General features: G+C 44.2%; 1 protein-coding gene across 1 annotated transcript in view; it reads right to left on the minus strand.

The window, feature by feature from the left end:
• MROH8 (maestro heat like repeat family member 8) overlaps positions 1-16,269 on the minus strand; it is a 43,408-nt gene that overhangs the window by 11,772 nt on the left and 15,367 nt on the right. The window contains 5 exon segments of the mRNA XM_064382411.1: positions 854-960; positions 963-1,005; positions 3,616-3,740; positions 6,981-7,116; positions 15,046-15,150. Of these exon segments, the coding sequence (XP_064238481.1) occupies positions 854-960; positions 963-1,005; positions 3,616-3,740; positions 6,981-7,116; positions 15,046-15,150 (516 nt within the window).

Raw genomic sequence — 16,269 nt, forward strand, 5'->3', positions numbered from 1 at the left:
ATGCTCTCCTCCCTCTTCCCCAGGTCTGCTCTCCAGAGACAACTACTTTCATCCCTTTTATCTCTTCCAGCATGGCCTTCTTTATTTGTAAATTACATAATTATATAGGTATTTCTTAATTTTACATACATTTAGATAAATTCTCTTAATTTTAAGATTTCTAAGTCTGCCTCCTTCTAGGGTCACTTACGGCTTTTTATTTACATTTATTTATTTATTTTGAGGCAGGGTCTCACTTTGTTGCCCAAGCTGGAGGGCACTGGTGCGATCTCAGCTCACTGCAGCCTCTGTCTCCTAGGTTCATGCGATTCTCCTGCCTCAGCCACCCAAGTAGCTGGGATTGCAGGTGTTTGCCCCCATGCCTGGCTAATTTTTGTAGTTTTAGTAGACACAGGGTTTCACTCTGTTGCTGAGGCTGGGCTTGAACTCTTGAGCTCAAGCCATCTGCCTGCCTCGGCCTCCCAAAATGCTGGGATTACAGGCATGAGCCACCATGCCCAGCCACTTACAGCTTTTCAAATCTTGATACCTTTATTCCATCTGGATGAGTCTCTAAATTAAAGTCATTCTCATATGTGTTAGTTATATCTCTCCAGAAAAACTCTACTCTTCCAGGAAAGATGGACCACATCTTAGATAAAAAACAAAATCTCCCTCCCTAGTTACATACACAGTGGTTGTTTGGTGTATGTTTATAGAATGGATATTTGTAACTAAATAGACTAAGGCTTTGACCCTGTACCTATCAGTAGTTGTTCTCAGCTCAATAGGACAAGCAGAGACCTCAGTAGCTACAGGAATGAAGAGGTCTTACTGGGTTTTTGAACCCAGGAAATGGCCACTGAAAGTTTACCTTCTCAAATCGGGACTCTGCATTTTTTGCCAAAGTTAGCAGTAATTCTCCTGCTGATCGCTGGGTGCAGGGATGTTTCAGGTTTCTCAGAGTATCAAATGTAGTTGTACAAACTGGAAGAGCTCATTGGAATCAAGAAAACCTTCAAAAATCTGAAAAGATGAGGAAAATAAACTTCCAAGAAATATGGAAATATGGTATGATAGAAAGTGCCCTGAACAAGGACTTGATTCTAAGTTTGCAATCAGAGAAGTGGACAAATATGTACAATGCTGTTTTGAGTCTTGTGGTTTTGTTTTGTTTTTGGAGATAGCGTCTTAATCTGGCATCCAGGCAGGGGCACAATCATGGCTCACCGTAGCCTCAACCTCTTGGGCTCAAGTGATCCTCCTGCCTCAGCCTTCTGAGTAGCTGAGGCTACAGGCACGTGCTACCACATTCTGCTAATTTAAAAATTTTTTTGTAGAGACAGGGGTCTCACTATGTTGCCCAGGCTGGCCGCAAACTCCTGGCTCAAGTGATCCTCCTGCCCCAGCCTACATAAGTGTTAGAATTATAGGCTTGAGCCATGCACCTAGCCCAGTCTTGTTTACAAAGGTGAAAAGGTGGAAGCAACCTAAATGTCCACTGCTGGCATCTGTGCATGGCCTTTTGCTGCTCTGACACTGAGGCTGGAGTACAGCGGTGCGATCACAGCTCACTGTAGCCTGGACCTCCCAGGTTCAAGTAATCCTCCCACTTCAGCCTCCTGAGCAGCTGGGATTACACGCATGCACCACCATACCCAGCTAACTTTTTTATGTGTAGAGCTGAGGTCTCGCTCTGTTGCCCAGGCTGGTCTTGAATCCTGGGCTCAAGTGATCCTTCCGCCTCAGCCTCCCAAAGTGCTGGGATGAGAGGGGTGAGGTACTGCACCCAGTCTGCTGCTCTGACGTTTAGAAAGAAGCTTTATTGGCCAGGTGCAGTGGCTCACACCTGTCATCCCAGCACTTTGGGAGCCTAAGGTGGGAGGATCACTTGAGCCCAGGATTCGAGACTAGCCCGGGCAATATGGTGAAACCCTGTCTCTACTAAAAATACAAAAATTAGCTGGGCATGGTGGTAGATGCCTGTAATCCCAGCTATTTGGGAGGCCGAGGGAGGGGAATCACTTGAACCTGGCAGGTGGAGGTTGTAGTAAGCTGGTATCGTGCCACTGCATTCCAGCCTAGGTGACAGAGTTAAACTCCTTCTCAAAAAAAAAAGAGAAAGAGTCACACTTTTATAGGAGTAGGACTAAAAAAAAAAGCCCTAATGTTACACAGCTGACAGGTCCCCAGGCATAACTAAAATGCCTTGTCAGGTGACAACATATTAAAAGAATATGTCATTCTGTTTCTCATTGCATTTGGCAGTATTTAAAGTCCTTCATATGATTATAATAGGTACAATCTACTGGGCACTTACTATGTGACAGGCATTTAGCAAAGCATTTTCCATACGCTATCTCATTAATTAATTAATTAATTTTCATTTATTTATTTATTTTTGAGGTGGAGTTTCGCTCTTTTTTCCCAGGCTGGAATGCAATGGTGCCATCTCGGCTCACCGCAACCTCTGCCTTCTGGGTTCAAGCAATTCTGCCTCAGTCTCCTGAGTAGTTGGGATTACAGGCATGTGCCACCACACCCAGCTAATTTTGTATTTTTAGTAGAGACGGGGTTTCTCCATGCTGGTCAGGCTGGTCTCGAACTCCCGACCTCAAGTGATCTGCCCGCCACAGCTTCCCAAAGTGCTGGGATTACAGGCGTGAACCACCACGCCCAGCCTCATTTAACCACAATTGCATTGTAAACAGTGTAAATTATAAAAACTGTCCCAATTTTTACAGATCTCCATTGTACAGATGAGAAAACTGATGTACAGAGAGATGAAATTACTTGATACCTTTGACCCTACATGAGTAAGAGCTGTAGGTTTTCCTTATTTTCCCCTACCCCCTAGCATGCCTGGTACCTAGCGGATGTATAAGTATTTACTGAATAATGAATAACTAGATTAATTTTAAAATGTCTGGCTTGTTGGATCAACCATACTCTCTGGCAGCTCCTTTTTGTGACCAGCGTACACCTTTGCAAGAGGCTGGCAATTATTAATAGTAGGAGCAGAGCTGGTATGAAGTGAAATCCAGGGATACTGGCCTCAATGGCTGGTTGACCTTACCCCCAAACTAAGAGGGCAAGGTGTAGAGGAGCCAGGACATAGTGCCTTGTCTCCAAACTATGGAATGTTTTGGGCCACATTCCCTGGACAATTGTGTATGGTTTTGTTTTATTTATTTGTTTATTATTTCTTGAGTCAAAGTCTTGCTCTGTCACCCAGCTGGAGTGCAATGGCGTGATCTCGGCTCACTGCAACCTCCGCCTCCTGGGTTCAAGAGACTCCCCTGCCTCAGCCTCCTGAGTAGCTGGGACTACAGGCATATGCCACTATGCCCGGCTAATTTTTTGTATTTTAGTAGAAACGGGGTTTCACCATGTTGGCCAGAATGGTCTTGATCTCCTGACCTCGTGACCTGCCTGCTTCGGCCTCTCAAAGTGCTGTGATTACAGGTGTGAGCCACCATGCCTGGTCAGTTTTATTTTATAAGAAATGACCAGAACTTTTTCCAAAGTGGTTTTTACTATTTTACATTTCTATGAATAAATGCAGGAGACTTCTGGTTGTTCTTCACCCTCGCCAACACTTCCGGCTGTGGTTATAATTTTAACCATTCTGATTACCTGGGCAATTCTGAAGGGACAGCTGTAGAAGCATTTAACGGCACAGCTGGAGAGCTCCAGGAATTTTTGAAATTTTGTCAATGCTCTTTTCAAGTTTTGCTGATTTTTCTTGTCACAAGTGGTATCTGGGAAGAAAATATAAAATATTAATACTTTCTGGCTTCTTTTTTTCTTCTCGATTTTACAGGCCTGGTTGATCTCCAGTTTAAAGTGGATCCCAAGATCGCACTCTTATCACTTGAAGAAAAAAATCCCTGAAGGAGGGAGTGTGTGTTCATCTGAAGGCTGATTTATTTCTCTTTTCTTGTGGAACAATATATATAAAAAAAAGAGCCGAAAGAAAAGCAAAGAGGAGGTTGAGGCAGGTAGATCACTTGAAGTCAGGGGTTTGAGACAACCCTGGCCAACATGGTGAAACTGTCTCTACCAAAAATTTAAAAAATTAGCCGGGCGTGGTGGTGCTCTCCTGTAGTCCCAGCTACTCAGGAGGCTGAGGTGGGAGGATCACTTTAACCCAGGAGGCGGAGGTTGCAGTGAACTGAGATCATGCCAGTTCACTCCAGCCTTGGTGACAGACCTTGTCTTAAAAATAAATAAATAAATAAGCAAAAGCAAAGAGCTTTTTGCAAAAGCAGAGCATCTGAGTTATTTGAGAATACAACCAAAGCATGCTACCTCATTTTCCTGCTGGTGAGGAATTTTGAGGGAGTCTCCCTATAAAGCTTAGGTTTCCAGAAAAAATTGCCCAACTTTATACTGTGTATGATAATTCTGATATCAGAACTCTTCATCACATGTCTAGTTTTGCTGATCATTGAGGATGCCAACGCTACTTGTAGTGTCTTGTTTTTCTCATGTTTTATCGTGATCTCGTGTTTGCTGAAAATTTGTAGATGGAAAATTGATCTTTGAGCCCTTGGCTGAGGATACCCTCTCTCTAACTAGAAAATAAGCTCCCTGGGGGAAGGTATCTTGTCTGTCTTGTCTACTGATGCATCATGAGAACAATAAATGCTTCATAAATAGTTGCCGAATCAATAATCAACTATTTCTCTGGCTGTATATCTGGTAGACATTGCTCATATTCAGAGGTGCCCAAAGACAGGACAACTGCTTTGGGAAGCATGGAGCTTCCTCATCCATGTAAAGCGCAGACCCAGGCAGAGGTACTACAGTTGTGCACAGCTTAGCAATGGGTATATGTTTTGAGAAACGCCCCATTAGGCTATTGTGTCCCTGCACAAACATCACATACAGCATACTTTTTTTTTTTATACGGCGTCTCGCTCTGTCACCAGGCTGGAGTGCAGTGGCACGATTTCGGCTTACTGCAACCTCCGCCTCCTGGGTCCAAGCGATTCCCCTGCCTCCACCTCCCGTGTAGCCGGGACTACAGGCGCATGCCACGGTGCCTGGCTAATTTTTTGTACTTTAGGAGAGACGGGGTTTCACCATGTTGGTGAGGGTAGTCTCAATTTCCTGACCTTGTGATCAGCCTGCCTCGGGCCTCCCAAAGTGCTGGGATTACAGGTGTGAGCCACCTCGCACGGCCGATGCTATACTTTTATATGACTGGCAGTGCAGTAGGTTTGTTTACACCAGTATCACCACAAACATGAGTAACGTATTGTGCCATAATGTTATGATGGCTATGATGTCACTAGGTGATAGAAAATTTTCAGCTCAGCTGGGCATGGTGGTGGACACCTGTAGTCCCAGCACTTTATGAGGCTTAGGCGGGAGGATTGCTTGAGCTCAAGAGTTGGAGACCAGCCTGGGCAACATAGTGAGACTTTGTTCCTTTTTTCTTTTTCTGAAACGGTGTCTTACTCTGTTGCCAGGCTGGAGTGCAGTGGCTCAGCTCACTGCAACCTCCACCTCTTGGGTTAAAGTGATTCTCCTGCCTCAGCCCCGAGTAGCTGGGACTACAGAGGCACACCACCATGCTCAGCTAATTTTTGTATTTTTAGTACAGACAGGGTTTCACCGTGTTGGCCAGGATGGTCTTGATCTCTTGACCTCATGAACTGCCCATCTTGGCCACCCAAAGTGCTGGGATTACAGGCGTGAGCTACTGTGCCTGGTGGAAACTTCATTTCTTAAAAAAAAAAAATAAGGCTGGGTGTGGTGGTACACACCTATAATCCTAGCATTCTGGGATGCCAAGGCAGGCAGATCACTTGAGGTCAGGAGTTTAAGACCAGCCTGGACACATTAAGTAACATTTAGTAGAGATGTAAAACCCCATCTCTACTAAAAATACAAAAATCAGCCAGGTGTGGTGGTGGTCGCCTGTAATCCCAGCTACTTGGGAGGCTGAGGCATGAGAACCACTTGAATCTGGGAGGTGGAGTTTGCAGTAAGCTGTGATCACACCACTGCCCTCCAGTCTGGGCAACAGAGTGAGACTCCATCTCAAAAAAAAAAAAAAATGGAAAAGAAAAAGAAAAATTTCAGCTCTATTCTAATCTTATGTGACCCTTGTTATATACATGATTAGCTATTGGCCAAAATGTCATTACATGTGCATGAGCGTACTTGGTAGGGATAGAGTAGATTGAGCTTCAAACACTGCAGGGATGCTGGGTTAGATATCCTCTCAAGTCCCTTCTAACCACAGAAGTCAATGATTAATTCCTTGACCACACCAGCCCTATATTTTTCAAACTCCTCAAGCTCATGCCTCCCAAGGATCCTCTCCTTAGCCGTTCCTTCTGTCTAATACACTTTTCTTACCTCTCTAGCTGGCAAATTGCTCCTTATTCTCCAGATTACATTTTCTGAACCCTGCAACTAGATTTGATTCTTACTCATGGTTCCTGTAATTTCTCTTCATAAGGAAATTAATTTTCCTGCAGCCTCGACCTCCTGGACTCAAGTGATTCTCCCTTAGCCTCCTGAGTAGCTGGGATTATAGGTATACTTCACCATGCCAGCTAATTTTTAAAATTTTTTGTGGAGAAGGGGTTTCGTCATGTTGCCCAGCATAGTCTTGAACTCCTGGGCCCAAGCGGTTCTCCTGCCTTGGTCTGGCAAAATGCTAAGAATACAGGAGTAAGCCACTGCATCCAGGCTTACTGCTACTTCTGACCAAACTAAACACTCTAGTTTGTCCACAGGGCCACATGTTTAGCCACTCCCTGACTATGCAGATGGATGACAATGATAGGTCTGATCCAGAGTTCGGATTCTAATTACTAAGTCAGGGTTGCTTCATCTCTGCCTCTGGACCATGTATCTTTCTCTTTATGAACTCCTATAAAAAGCCTTTCTAGAACATGGGGATTGAGTGAGTAAGGAGGGCTGGTGCTTATGTTGTGCTGGAGAATTCACTCAGGACCTTGCGGCCTTCAGCAGTGCCTTACACTTCAGCCGCAGGGTGATATCCAGCAGGTAGTGAATGCCCTCTCCAGCCTCCTTGGCCACCTTTTCCTGTGGGTCCCCAAAGAGCAGTGCCATCAGAGCCACTAGGTGTCCGAGTCTTTGGAATCGCAGTGGAAGCTTAATTGAGAAAGAAAAAGAAAAGTGTCATCAGAATACCCATGCATTTAGTGCTTTCAGTCTGAATTGTTAAGAATTAATCCCAATTCTACTCCCAACTCAAGAAAGTGCAAGGGTCACAATCAGCCTGTGGATCTCTGTAGGGTTCATATTTAACATGGGTAGACACGGTATAGCCAGCAGATGGTATTATTAATAAATAGGAAAATTCTAACCTAAGTAAACAATCTGAAAAATGAAAACGCTTTGTGCATAAAGATGTTAATTCTAGCACTGTTTTTATTTTTCTTTTCTTTTTAATTTTTTTAGACAGTCTTGTTCTGTCGCCCAGGCTGGAGTGCAGTGGCACAATCTTGGCTCACTGTAACCTCTGACTCCTGGGTTCAAGCAATTATCCTACCTCAGCCTCCCGAGTAGCTGGGATTACAGGCATGTGCCAGCAAGCCTGGCTAATTTTTTTTTTGTATTTTTAGTAGAGACGGGGTTTCACCATATTGGGCAGGCTGGTCTTGAACTCCTGATCTTGTGATCCACCCGCCTCAGCCTCCCAAAGTGCTGGGATTACAGGCATGAGCCACCGTGCCTGGCTTGTTTTTATTTTTTAATTTTAATTTTTGTGAGCACATAGTAGGTTTATATATTTGTGGGATATATAGATGTTTTGATACAGGCATGCAATGTGTAATAATCACATTATGTAAAATGGAGTATCCATCCCCTCAAGTATTTATCTTTTGTATTATAAATAGTCCAATTATATTCCTTTAGTTATTTTAATTAATTTTTTTTTTTGAAATGGAGTTTTGCTCTTTTCGCCCAGGCTGGAGTGTAATGGCTTGATCTTAGCTCACTGCAACCCCTGCTTCCCAGGTTCAAGCGATTCTCCTGCCTCAGCCTCCCGAGTAGCTGGAATTACAGGCATGAGCTACTGCACCCAGCTAATTTTTGTATTTTCAGTAGAGATAGGGTTTTGCCATGTTGGCCAGGCTGGTCTCAAACTCCTGACCTCAGGCGGAGGTTACAGGTGTGAGCCACTGCACCTGGCCAATAAATGTACATTTAATATTACTAAATAAAAATATATTAAAATTTTAATATTAAAAAATTATTAATGCACAAGTAAATAATTTTTGACTATAGTCACCCTGTTGTGCTATAAAATATTAGGTCTTATTCATTCTAACAATTTTTTTGGTATCTATTAACCATCCCCACCTCTCTCCAACCCTGCCACAACCCTTCCCAGCCTCTGATAATGATCCTTCTAGTCTCTATCTCCATGAATTCAATTGTTCTGATTTTCAGATCCCACAATATGTGAGAACATATGATGTTTGTCTTTCTGTGCCTGGCATATTTCACTTAGCATAATGACCTCCAGTTCCAGTCATATTGTTGCAAATGACAGGATCTCATTCTTTTTATGGCTGAATAGTATTCCGCTGTATATAAGTACCACATTTTCTTCATCTGTTCATCTGCTCATGGACACTTAGGCTGCTTCCAAACTTTGGCTATTGTGAAGAGCACCGCAACAAACATGGGAGTGCAGATATCTCTTCAGTATACTGATTTCCTTTCTTTGGGGTATAAACCCAGAGGTGGTCTAAAGACCACACTTTGGGCTGGGGGTGGTAGCCCCCGCCTGTAATCCCAGCACTTTGGGAGGCTGAGGCGGGCAGATCACCCAAGGTCAGAAGTTTGAGACCAGCCTGACCAACATGGAAAAACCCTGTCTTTACTAAAAATACTAAATTAGCTGGGTGTGGTGGCACATGCCTATAATCCCAGCTACTAGGGAGGCTGAGGCAGGAGAATTGCTTGAACCTGGGAGGTGGAGGTTGCGGTGAGCTGAGATTGCGCCATTGCACTCCAACCTGGGCAACAAGAGTGACACTCTGTCTCAAGAAAGAAAAGAAAAAAACAAAACAAAACAAAACAAAACAAAACAAAACAAAAAAAACTCACACACTCTGGAAATAACTGCATGACAACAGTAAAGAGAATTATGGTACAGGCCGGGCGCGGTGGCTCACGCCTGTAATCCCAGCACTTTGGGAGGCTGAGGCGGGTGGATCACGAGGTCAAGAGATCGAGACCATCCTGGTCAACAAGGTGAAACCCTGTCTCTACTAAAAATGCAAAAATTAGCTGGGTGTGGTGGCGCGTGCCTGTAGTCCCAGCTACTCGGGAGGCTTAGGCGGGAGAATTGCCTGAACCCAGGAGGCGGAAGTTGCGGTGAGCCGAGATCGCGCCATTGCACTCCAGCCTGGGTAACAAGAGCGAAACTCCGTCACAAAAAAAAAAAAAAAAAAAAAAAAAAGAATTATGGTATAGCCAGTCTATGAATATAACCATTAGAAACCAAGTATCTGGCCAGGCATGGTGGCTCAGACCTGTAATTCCAGCATTTTGGGATGCCTAGGCGGGTGGATCACGAGGTCAGGAGTTCGAGACCAGCCTGGACAACATAGTGAAACCCCATCTCTACTAAAAATACAAAAAATTAGCTGGGCGTGGTGGTGGGCACATGTAATCCCAGTTACTCGGGAGACTGAGGCAGGAGAATCATTTAAACAGGAGGTGGAGGTTGCAGTGAGCTGAGATCGTGCCATTGCATTCCAGCCCAGGCGACAGTGCAAGACTTCGTCTCAAAAAAAAAAAAAACAAAAAAAGAAAGAAAGAAATCAAGTATCTAAGGAATTTATAATGTGTTGTTCTGCTAAGTAAAAAAGCTGAATGCAAAGTTGAGATATAGCACTTAATTCTATTTATAAAATTATTTCATTAATATCCTGCTTTATTATGGAAAAAAATCCATGTCAGGTAGCTGGCAAAAATCATACCAGAAAAAAATATATAACTTTAAATAAATACTGAAGAAAACTGGATAAATTAAAACATTGGCTGGGTGGGTGGCTCACACCTATAATTCCAGCATTTTGGGAAGCTGAGGTGGGCAGATCATTTGAGGTTTGGAGCCTGGCCAAGATGATGAAACCCTGTCTCTACTAAAAATACAAAAAAATTAGATTGGCATGGTGGTGCACGCCTGTAATCCCAGCTACTCAGGAAGCTGAGGCAGGAGAATTGCTTGAACTTGGTAGGCGGAGGTTGCAGTCAGCCGAGATTGCACCATTGCACTCCAGCCTGGGCAATAGAGTGTGACTCCATCTCAAAATAAATAAATAAATAAAAAATTAAAAACAAAAAATAATAAAAATAAAAAATTAAGGTGGAAAAGTTAAATGAAGTTAAGAATGTGGTTGGCACACAGAATACGTAATCATCATTTGCTTCAGGCAGGCCATGGAGCAAGGTTCTGCACTTTCTCATGGCTAACGTAAAGGTACACACAATGATCCATATAATATGATTCACACTGTCCTTAAGATAAGAAGCAACTAGCCATGCAGAGGAAGCATAGCTTCCTAGGGTTAAGACAGAAAGAAATTTCTTCTGTGGCTCTACAGAAATAAGACATATAAATATATAAATATATATATATATTTTGAGATGGAGTTTCACTCTTGTTGCCCAGGCTGGAGTGCAAGGGTGCGATCTCAGCTGACTGCAACCTCCACCTCCTGGGCTCAAGCAATTCTCCTGCCTCAGCCTCCCAAGTGGCTGAGATTACAGGCATGAGCCACCATGCCTGGCTGATTTTGTATTTTTAGTAGAGATGGAGTTTCTCCATGTTGGTCAGGCTGGTCCCAAACTCCTGACCTCAGGTGGTCCGCCCGCCTTGGCCTCCCAAAGTGCTGGGATTACAGGCATCAGCCACCTTGCCTGGCCAAGACATAGAAATATTGTGAACAGCCTTTGCAACCTATTTACAGTAAACACAGCAACACACAAAGCTGTATAACATCTTTAATTCACTGATATAACCTTTGTTTATTCAGTCAATAAATACAGTGTCAGTTATGTGCCAGGAACTATGACTGGCACTGGGGATATAAGCAGTGAACAGAAGAGAATATCCCTGCTTGCGGAGGCAATGATCTAGCTGGGGAAACACCAAGTAAACAAAATAAATATGTAAAATGTATCATGTATCCAATGATGATAAATGTCACGATTAACAAACATTCAGGGAAAAGGGATAATAATTGTTATTTTAGGATAGTCAAGGAAGGCCTCACTAATATTGAAATGAGAGATTGAGCCACGTAGATATCTGGGAGAAGAGTATTCCAGGCAGAGAGAATGGCAAGTGCCAAGGACTGAAATAGGAATGTTTGGTGTTTCTGAGGAACCATGAGTGGGTCAGATTGGCTGGGGCAATGCAAACGAGAGGGAGAGAAATAGGAAGTAGATGAAGAATGGGCCAGAAGGTGTGGCAACCTGAGAATACTGTGATTGAGGATTCTGGCTTTTATTCTGAGGCAGTCAGGCATTAGAGGGTATTGAACAGAGAAGGGACATGAAGTGACTTACATTTACTCAATAACATTTAATTGAGCATCAACCACATAGCAGATTCTGTGCTAGGCAGGCACTGGGGCTACTGTGGTGAATAAAACCAGCATAATTGCTGGGCACAGTGGCTCATGCCTGTAATCCCAGCATTTGGGGAGGCAGAGGTGGGGGGATTGCTTGAGCCCAGGAGTTTGAGACCAGCTTGGGCAATATAGTGAGATCCCTATCTGTATAAAAAATAAAAAAATTAACCAGGTGTGGTGGCACATGCCTGTAGTCCCAGCTACTTGGGAGGCTAAGGCAGGAGCATCACTTGAAGCCAGGAAGTTGAGGCTGCAGTGAGCTATGATGGCGCCAATGCACTTCAACCTGGGCAACAGAGTGAGACCCTGTCTCAAAAAACAAAAAAAAAAGGACAAGCATAATCACTGGTGGAATTCATATTCTGTTAGTGGGAAATAGGTAACACAGAAGTAAAGAAAGAATCAAGCCAGATAACCTCTGATTCTAGATAGCCCTAGCAAGGAGAGCGTGATGAGACAGACAGCAAGTGTAGCTCTATCTGTGGTGATCAGAGGCCCTTTTGAGGTCAAGACATCTGAACACAGTGCTAAAGAACCAGGAGGGGGCCGGGCGTGGTGGCTCATGCCTGTATTCCCAGCACGTTGGGAGGCCTAGGCGGGCGGGTCACTTGAGGTCAGGAGTTGGAGACCAGCCTGGCCAACACAGTGAAACCCTGTCTCTACTAAAAATACAAAAATTAGCCACGTGTGGTGGTGGGTGCCTGTAATCCCAGCTACTAGGGAGGCTGAGGCAGGAGAATCACTTGAACCCAGGAGGCAGAGATTGCAGTGAGCCAAGATTGCACCACTACACTCCAGCCTAGGTGACAGAGTGAGATTCCATCTCAAAAAAAAAAAAAAAAAAAGAGGAGGGGCTGGCTCTTTGCAGAGCTAGGGAAGGTCATTCCAAGCAGAGAAGGCAGCAAATGCAAAGGCCATGAGGCAAGAAGAGCCTTATGTGGGAAGAAACAGAAAGGCGGATGCCGTGTGGTTAAGTCAGAGGACAGGTGTAGAGAGGCAGGCAGAGCTACATCAGACACGACCCTGTATTCTAAGAAATGTTTGGAAATCACTGGATCAAACAAGTGACATGGGGAAAAAAAAGAAAATGAAGAAAAATAATGAAAAGATAAGGGGGAAAAGCAAAGAAACAAAAACAAAAGCAAGAATGACATGGGTCTGAAGAGGATGCCTCTGGCTATTTGTAGAGAACAAATTGGAAGTCCCCACCCCAACACACTCGTGTACCGAAAAGAACTTGGAAGGGGCCAGGCACAGTGGCCCACGCTTGTAATCCCAGTACTTTGGGAGGCCAGGCAGGTGGATCACTTGAGCCCAGGAGCTCGAGACCAGCCAGGGCAACATGGTGAAATCCCATCTCTACAAAAAATACAAAAATTAACCAGTTGTGGTGGTGTGTGCCTGTAGTTCCAGCTACCTCAGAAGTGGAGGCTACAGTGAGCCGAGATCACACCACTGCACTCTAGCCTGGGCTACAGAGTGACACTCTGTCTCAAAAAAAAAAAAAATTGTGTTGCAAATATGGGAGTGGCTAACCTAGGTGCCACTGGGGTCTGTGAATATCCAGAATGTGGTGTGGTGCAGTCTTCTGGATTTTTTTTTTTTTTTTGAGACAGGATCTCATTCTGTCACCCAGGCTGGAGTGCAGTGGCATGATCATGGCTCATGCACCCTTGACCCATCCCAGGCCCAAGCAGTCCTTCTGCCTCAGCCTCCTGGATAGTTGAGATTACAGGCGCCTGCTACCATGCCTGGCTAATTTTTATATTTTTAATAGAGACAGAGTTTCACCATGCTGGCCAGACTGGTCTCAAACTCCTGAGCTCAAGTGATCCACCCACCTCGGCCTCCTAAAGTGCTGGGATTACAGGCTTAGCCACCGTGCCCAGACCCATATTTGCAACTCTCTCTAGGACAAACATACGCTAAGGAAGGTCTCCAGGACCTGGAGAGAGAATAACGTACAGGAGGGAATCATCTGAAACTCTATTCTTTAGTTTGTAGCCAAAATTAGAGGTTGAGGGTTGTGGAAGGAAGACCAATGCATTGTTGGTATCAAAATAATAGGGCAGTCAGTGACAGCCAGAAAATACTTGCTTTCATTCACTAAAGAGAAAAAAGAAAATAGCATAGTTGGAGGGACTGCACTTACTTTAGTAAGTTTGGATATCTTTTCAATGTGAGAAATAAAGGACTGACTGGAACGCAGTCCTTTTAAACATGACTGTTAGAATATTTGTATCAGGAACAAATTATTTTCCCTCTTGTGCTTTGGGTAGGAAGATAAAAGAAAGAAGAGAGAGAAAAGAGAGAAAGAGAAAAAGAAAGAGAGAAAAAAAAAAGAAAAAGAAAGAAAGAAAATAAAAGAAAGAAAGAACAGATTATCTAAGGAAAATTTTGGTATAAGGACCATTCCTACCCTACCAGCCTCTCTTCCAATTCCCAGGCCTTATTATGCAAGTTGGAGAAATGATGTGTGGGGACAGGAGATGCACCAATGGCTAGAAAACCTGCTCAGGGAAGGGCAAAGAGAGATTATCAGGCGGAAAAAGGAGTAGACCCAGGAAAGAGGAAAAAAGTTTTGAGGAATTCTTGTTAGGAGTTATGGAGGGGATTCTCAACTGAGAAGTGAGTGCATGAAGAAGAAAGGAGAAGATGTTTTTAAAAGAGATATGGCTAGGTGCAGTGGCTCATGGCAGTAATCCCAGTGCTTTGAGAGGCTGAGACAGGAGGATTACTTGAAGCCAGGAGTTCGAGACCAGCCTGGGCAACAAAGTGACACCCCTGTCTCTACAAAAAATTTTAAAAATTAACCAGGCGTGGTGGTGTGTGACTGTAGTCCCAGCTACTTGGAAGGCTGAGGCAGGAAGATTGCTTGAGGCCAGGAGTTCAAGGCTGCAGTGAGCTATGATGGCGCCACTGCACTCTAGCCTGAGGGACGGAGCAGGACCCTGTCTTGAATAATCATCATCATCATAATGAGATGCCATATGGAGAAGATTCAGAACTGAGAAGTGAGAGAGAGAAAGGAAAAAATGAAGATCTGAAAAGAGGTGCCATAGCACCATTCTCTTTGAGTTGCTGGGAGATAATTAAGTTGATTTATTTAAACTTGCCTGCTGGACTCAAATACAACACTATACAGAGATTAGGCAACCGTGGCCCTCAGGCATTTTCAGGTTACATTTACTGTATCATTATGTTCCAGCTGCTTTGCTAAGCAATTGGGATGCAAAGATGAATCAACATAGTACCTGGCCCCAAGCTGCTTAGGAGAAGGACAGATATGAAGATGATGCTAAGCGCTATGATGCTGTGACAGTCCATGAGCATGAAGGGGACACAGGAGCAGTCTGGAGAGTCCTAAAGAGGAGGGCAAACAGGCAGTAGGGGAACGGCTTTGGATTTCTACAGGGCTGCTCACCTCCAAGCTGAGATGTCTGGATAAGCACTTCAGAACTTGAGCCACGCTGGCTGTGGCCCATTCCTGCTCATGGTCTTTGACTGACTGTAACCAGGGGTCCATGTGCTGTGAGAAATAAAAGGAGGCTAACTGGTCTATCAGGAAGATTTGGGGTACCATTTTTATTGTGTTTAGAAAAAAATGCAAAGAGAGAAGTTCCAAGCTGCTACCAGATCTGAAAATACTTTGCTAAATACTATTACAGCTCGGGTTGGAAATGAAAGTGGTAGAATGATAAGCAAGGCACAAAGACCTAGGCAGTGGGTGATTTGGCTGCTACATAGGAGCTTCATTTCTTTTTTTGAGATGGAGTCTTGCTCTGTGGCCCAGGCTGGAGTGCAATGGTGCAGTCTCAGCTCACTGCAACCTCAGCATCTCGGGTTCAAGCAATTCTCTCACCTCAGTCTCCCGAGTAGCCAGGACTACAGGCACCCACCACCATGCCCGCTAATTCCTGTATTTTTGTGGAGGTGGGATTTTACCATGTTGGCCAGGCTGATCTCAAACTCCTGACCTCAGGTGATCCACCCGTCTTGGCCTCCCAAAGTGCTGGGATTACAGGTGTGAGCCACGGCACCTGGCCAGAGCTTATTTTCCCTTCAGCCCAAGTCTTCAATTAATTTTTCTCTACTTCTGAATGGTTTTAGCCCTTTCAAATCTGCCTTGAAAAGAAATAAAGTTAACAACATACTATTAATATTAAAGAATTATGAGAACAGCCGGGTGTGGTTGCTCATGCCTGTAATCACAGCACTTTGGGAGGAATTACAGATTGCTTAAGCCCAGGAGTTGGAGACCAGCCTGGGTAACATGGTGAAACCCCATCTTTACAAAAAAATCCAAAAATTAGCTGGGCATGGTGGCGTGCACCTGTAGTCCCAGCTGTTCGGGAGGCTGAGGTGGGACGATTGCTTGAGCCTGGGAAGTGGAGATTACAGTGAGCTGAGATCTTGCCACTGTACTCCAGCCTGGGTGACAGAGTGAGACCCTGTCTCAAAAGAAGAAAAAAAAAAAAGGCTTGAATTAAGCTACCAAGGCAGGAAAGTACAAAGTACAACTGAATAAAGAGGAGAAACCCAATCTGGCTGGTATGTTAATGTACAAATAGAAGAGGAATGAGAAATAGTAGTAAGGTCAATTAGGACAAGAATAAATGCCCATCAGAGCATTTATTATTTGTTATTA

This window comes from Aotus nancymaae, unplaced genomic scaffold (assembly GCF_030222135.1).
Source record: "Aotus nancymaae isolate 86718 unplaced genomic scaffold, 86718_ANA_hifiasm-v0.15.2.pri h1tg000029l, whole genome shotgun sequence".
NCBI classification, from domain to species: domain Eukaryota; kingdom Metazoa; phylum Chordata; class Mammalia; order Primates; family Aotidae; genus Aotus; species Aotus nancymaae.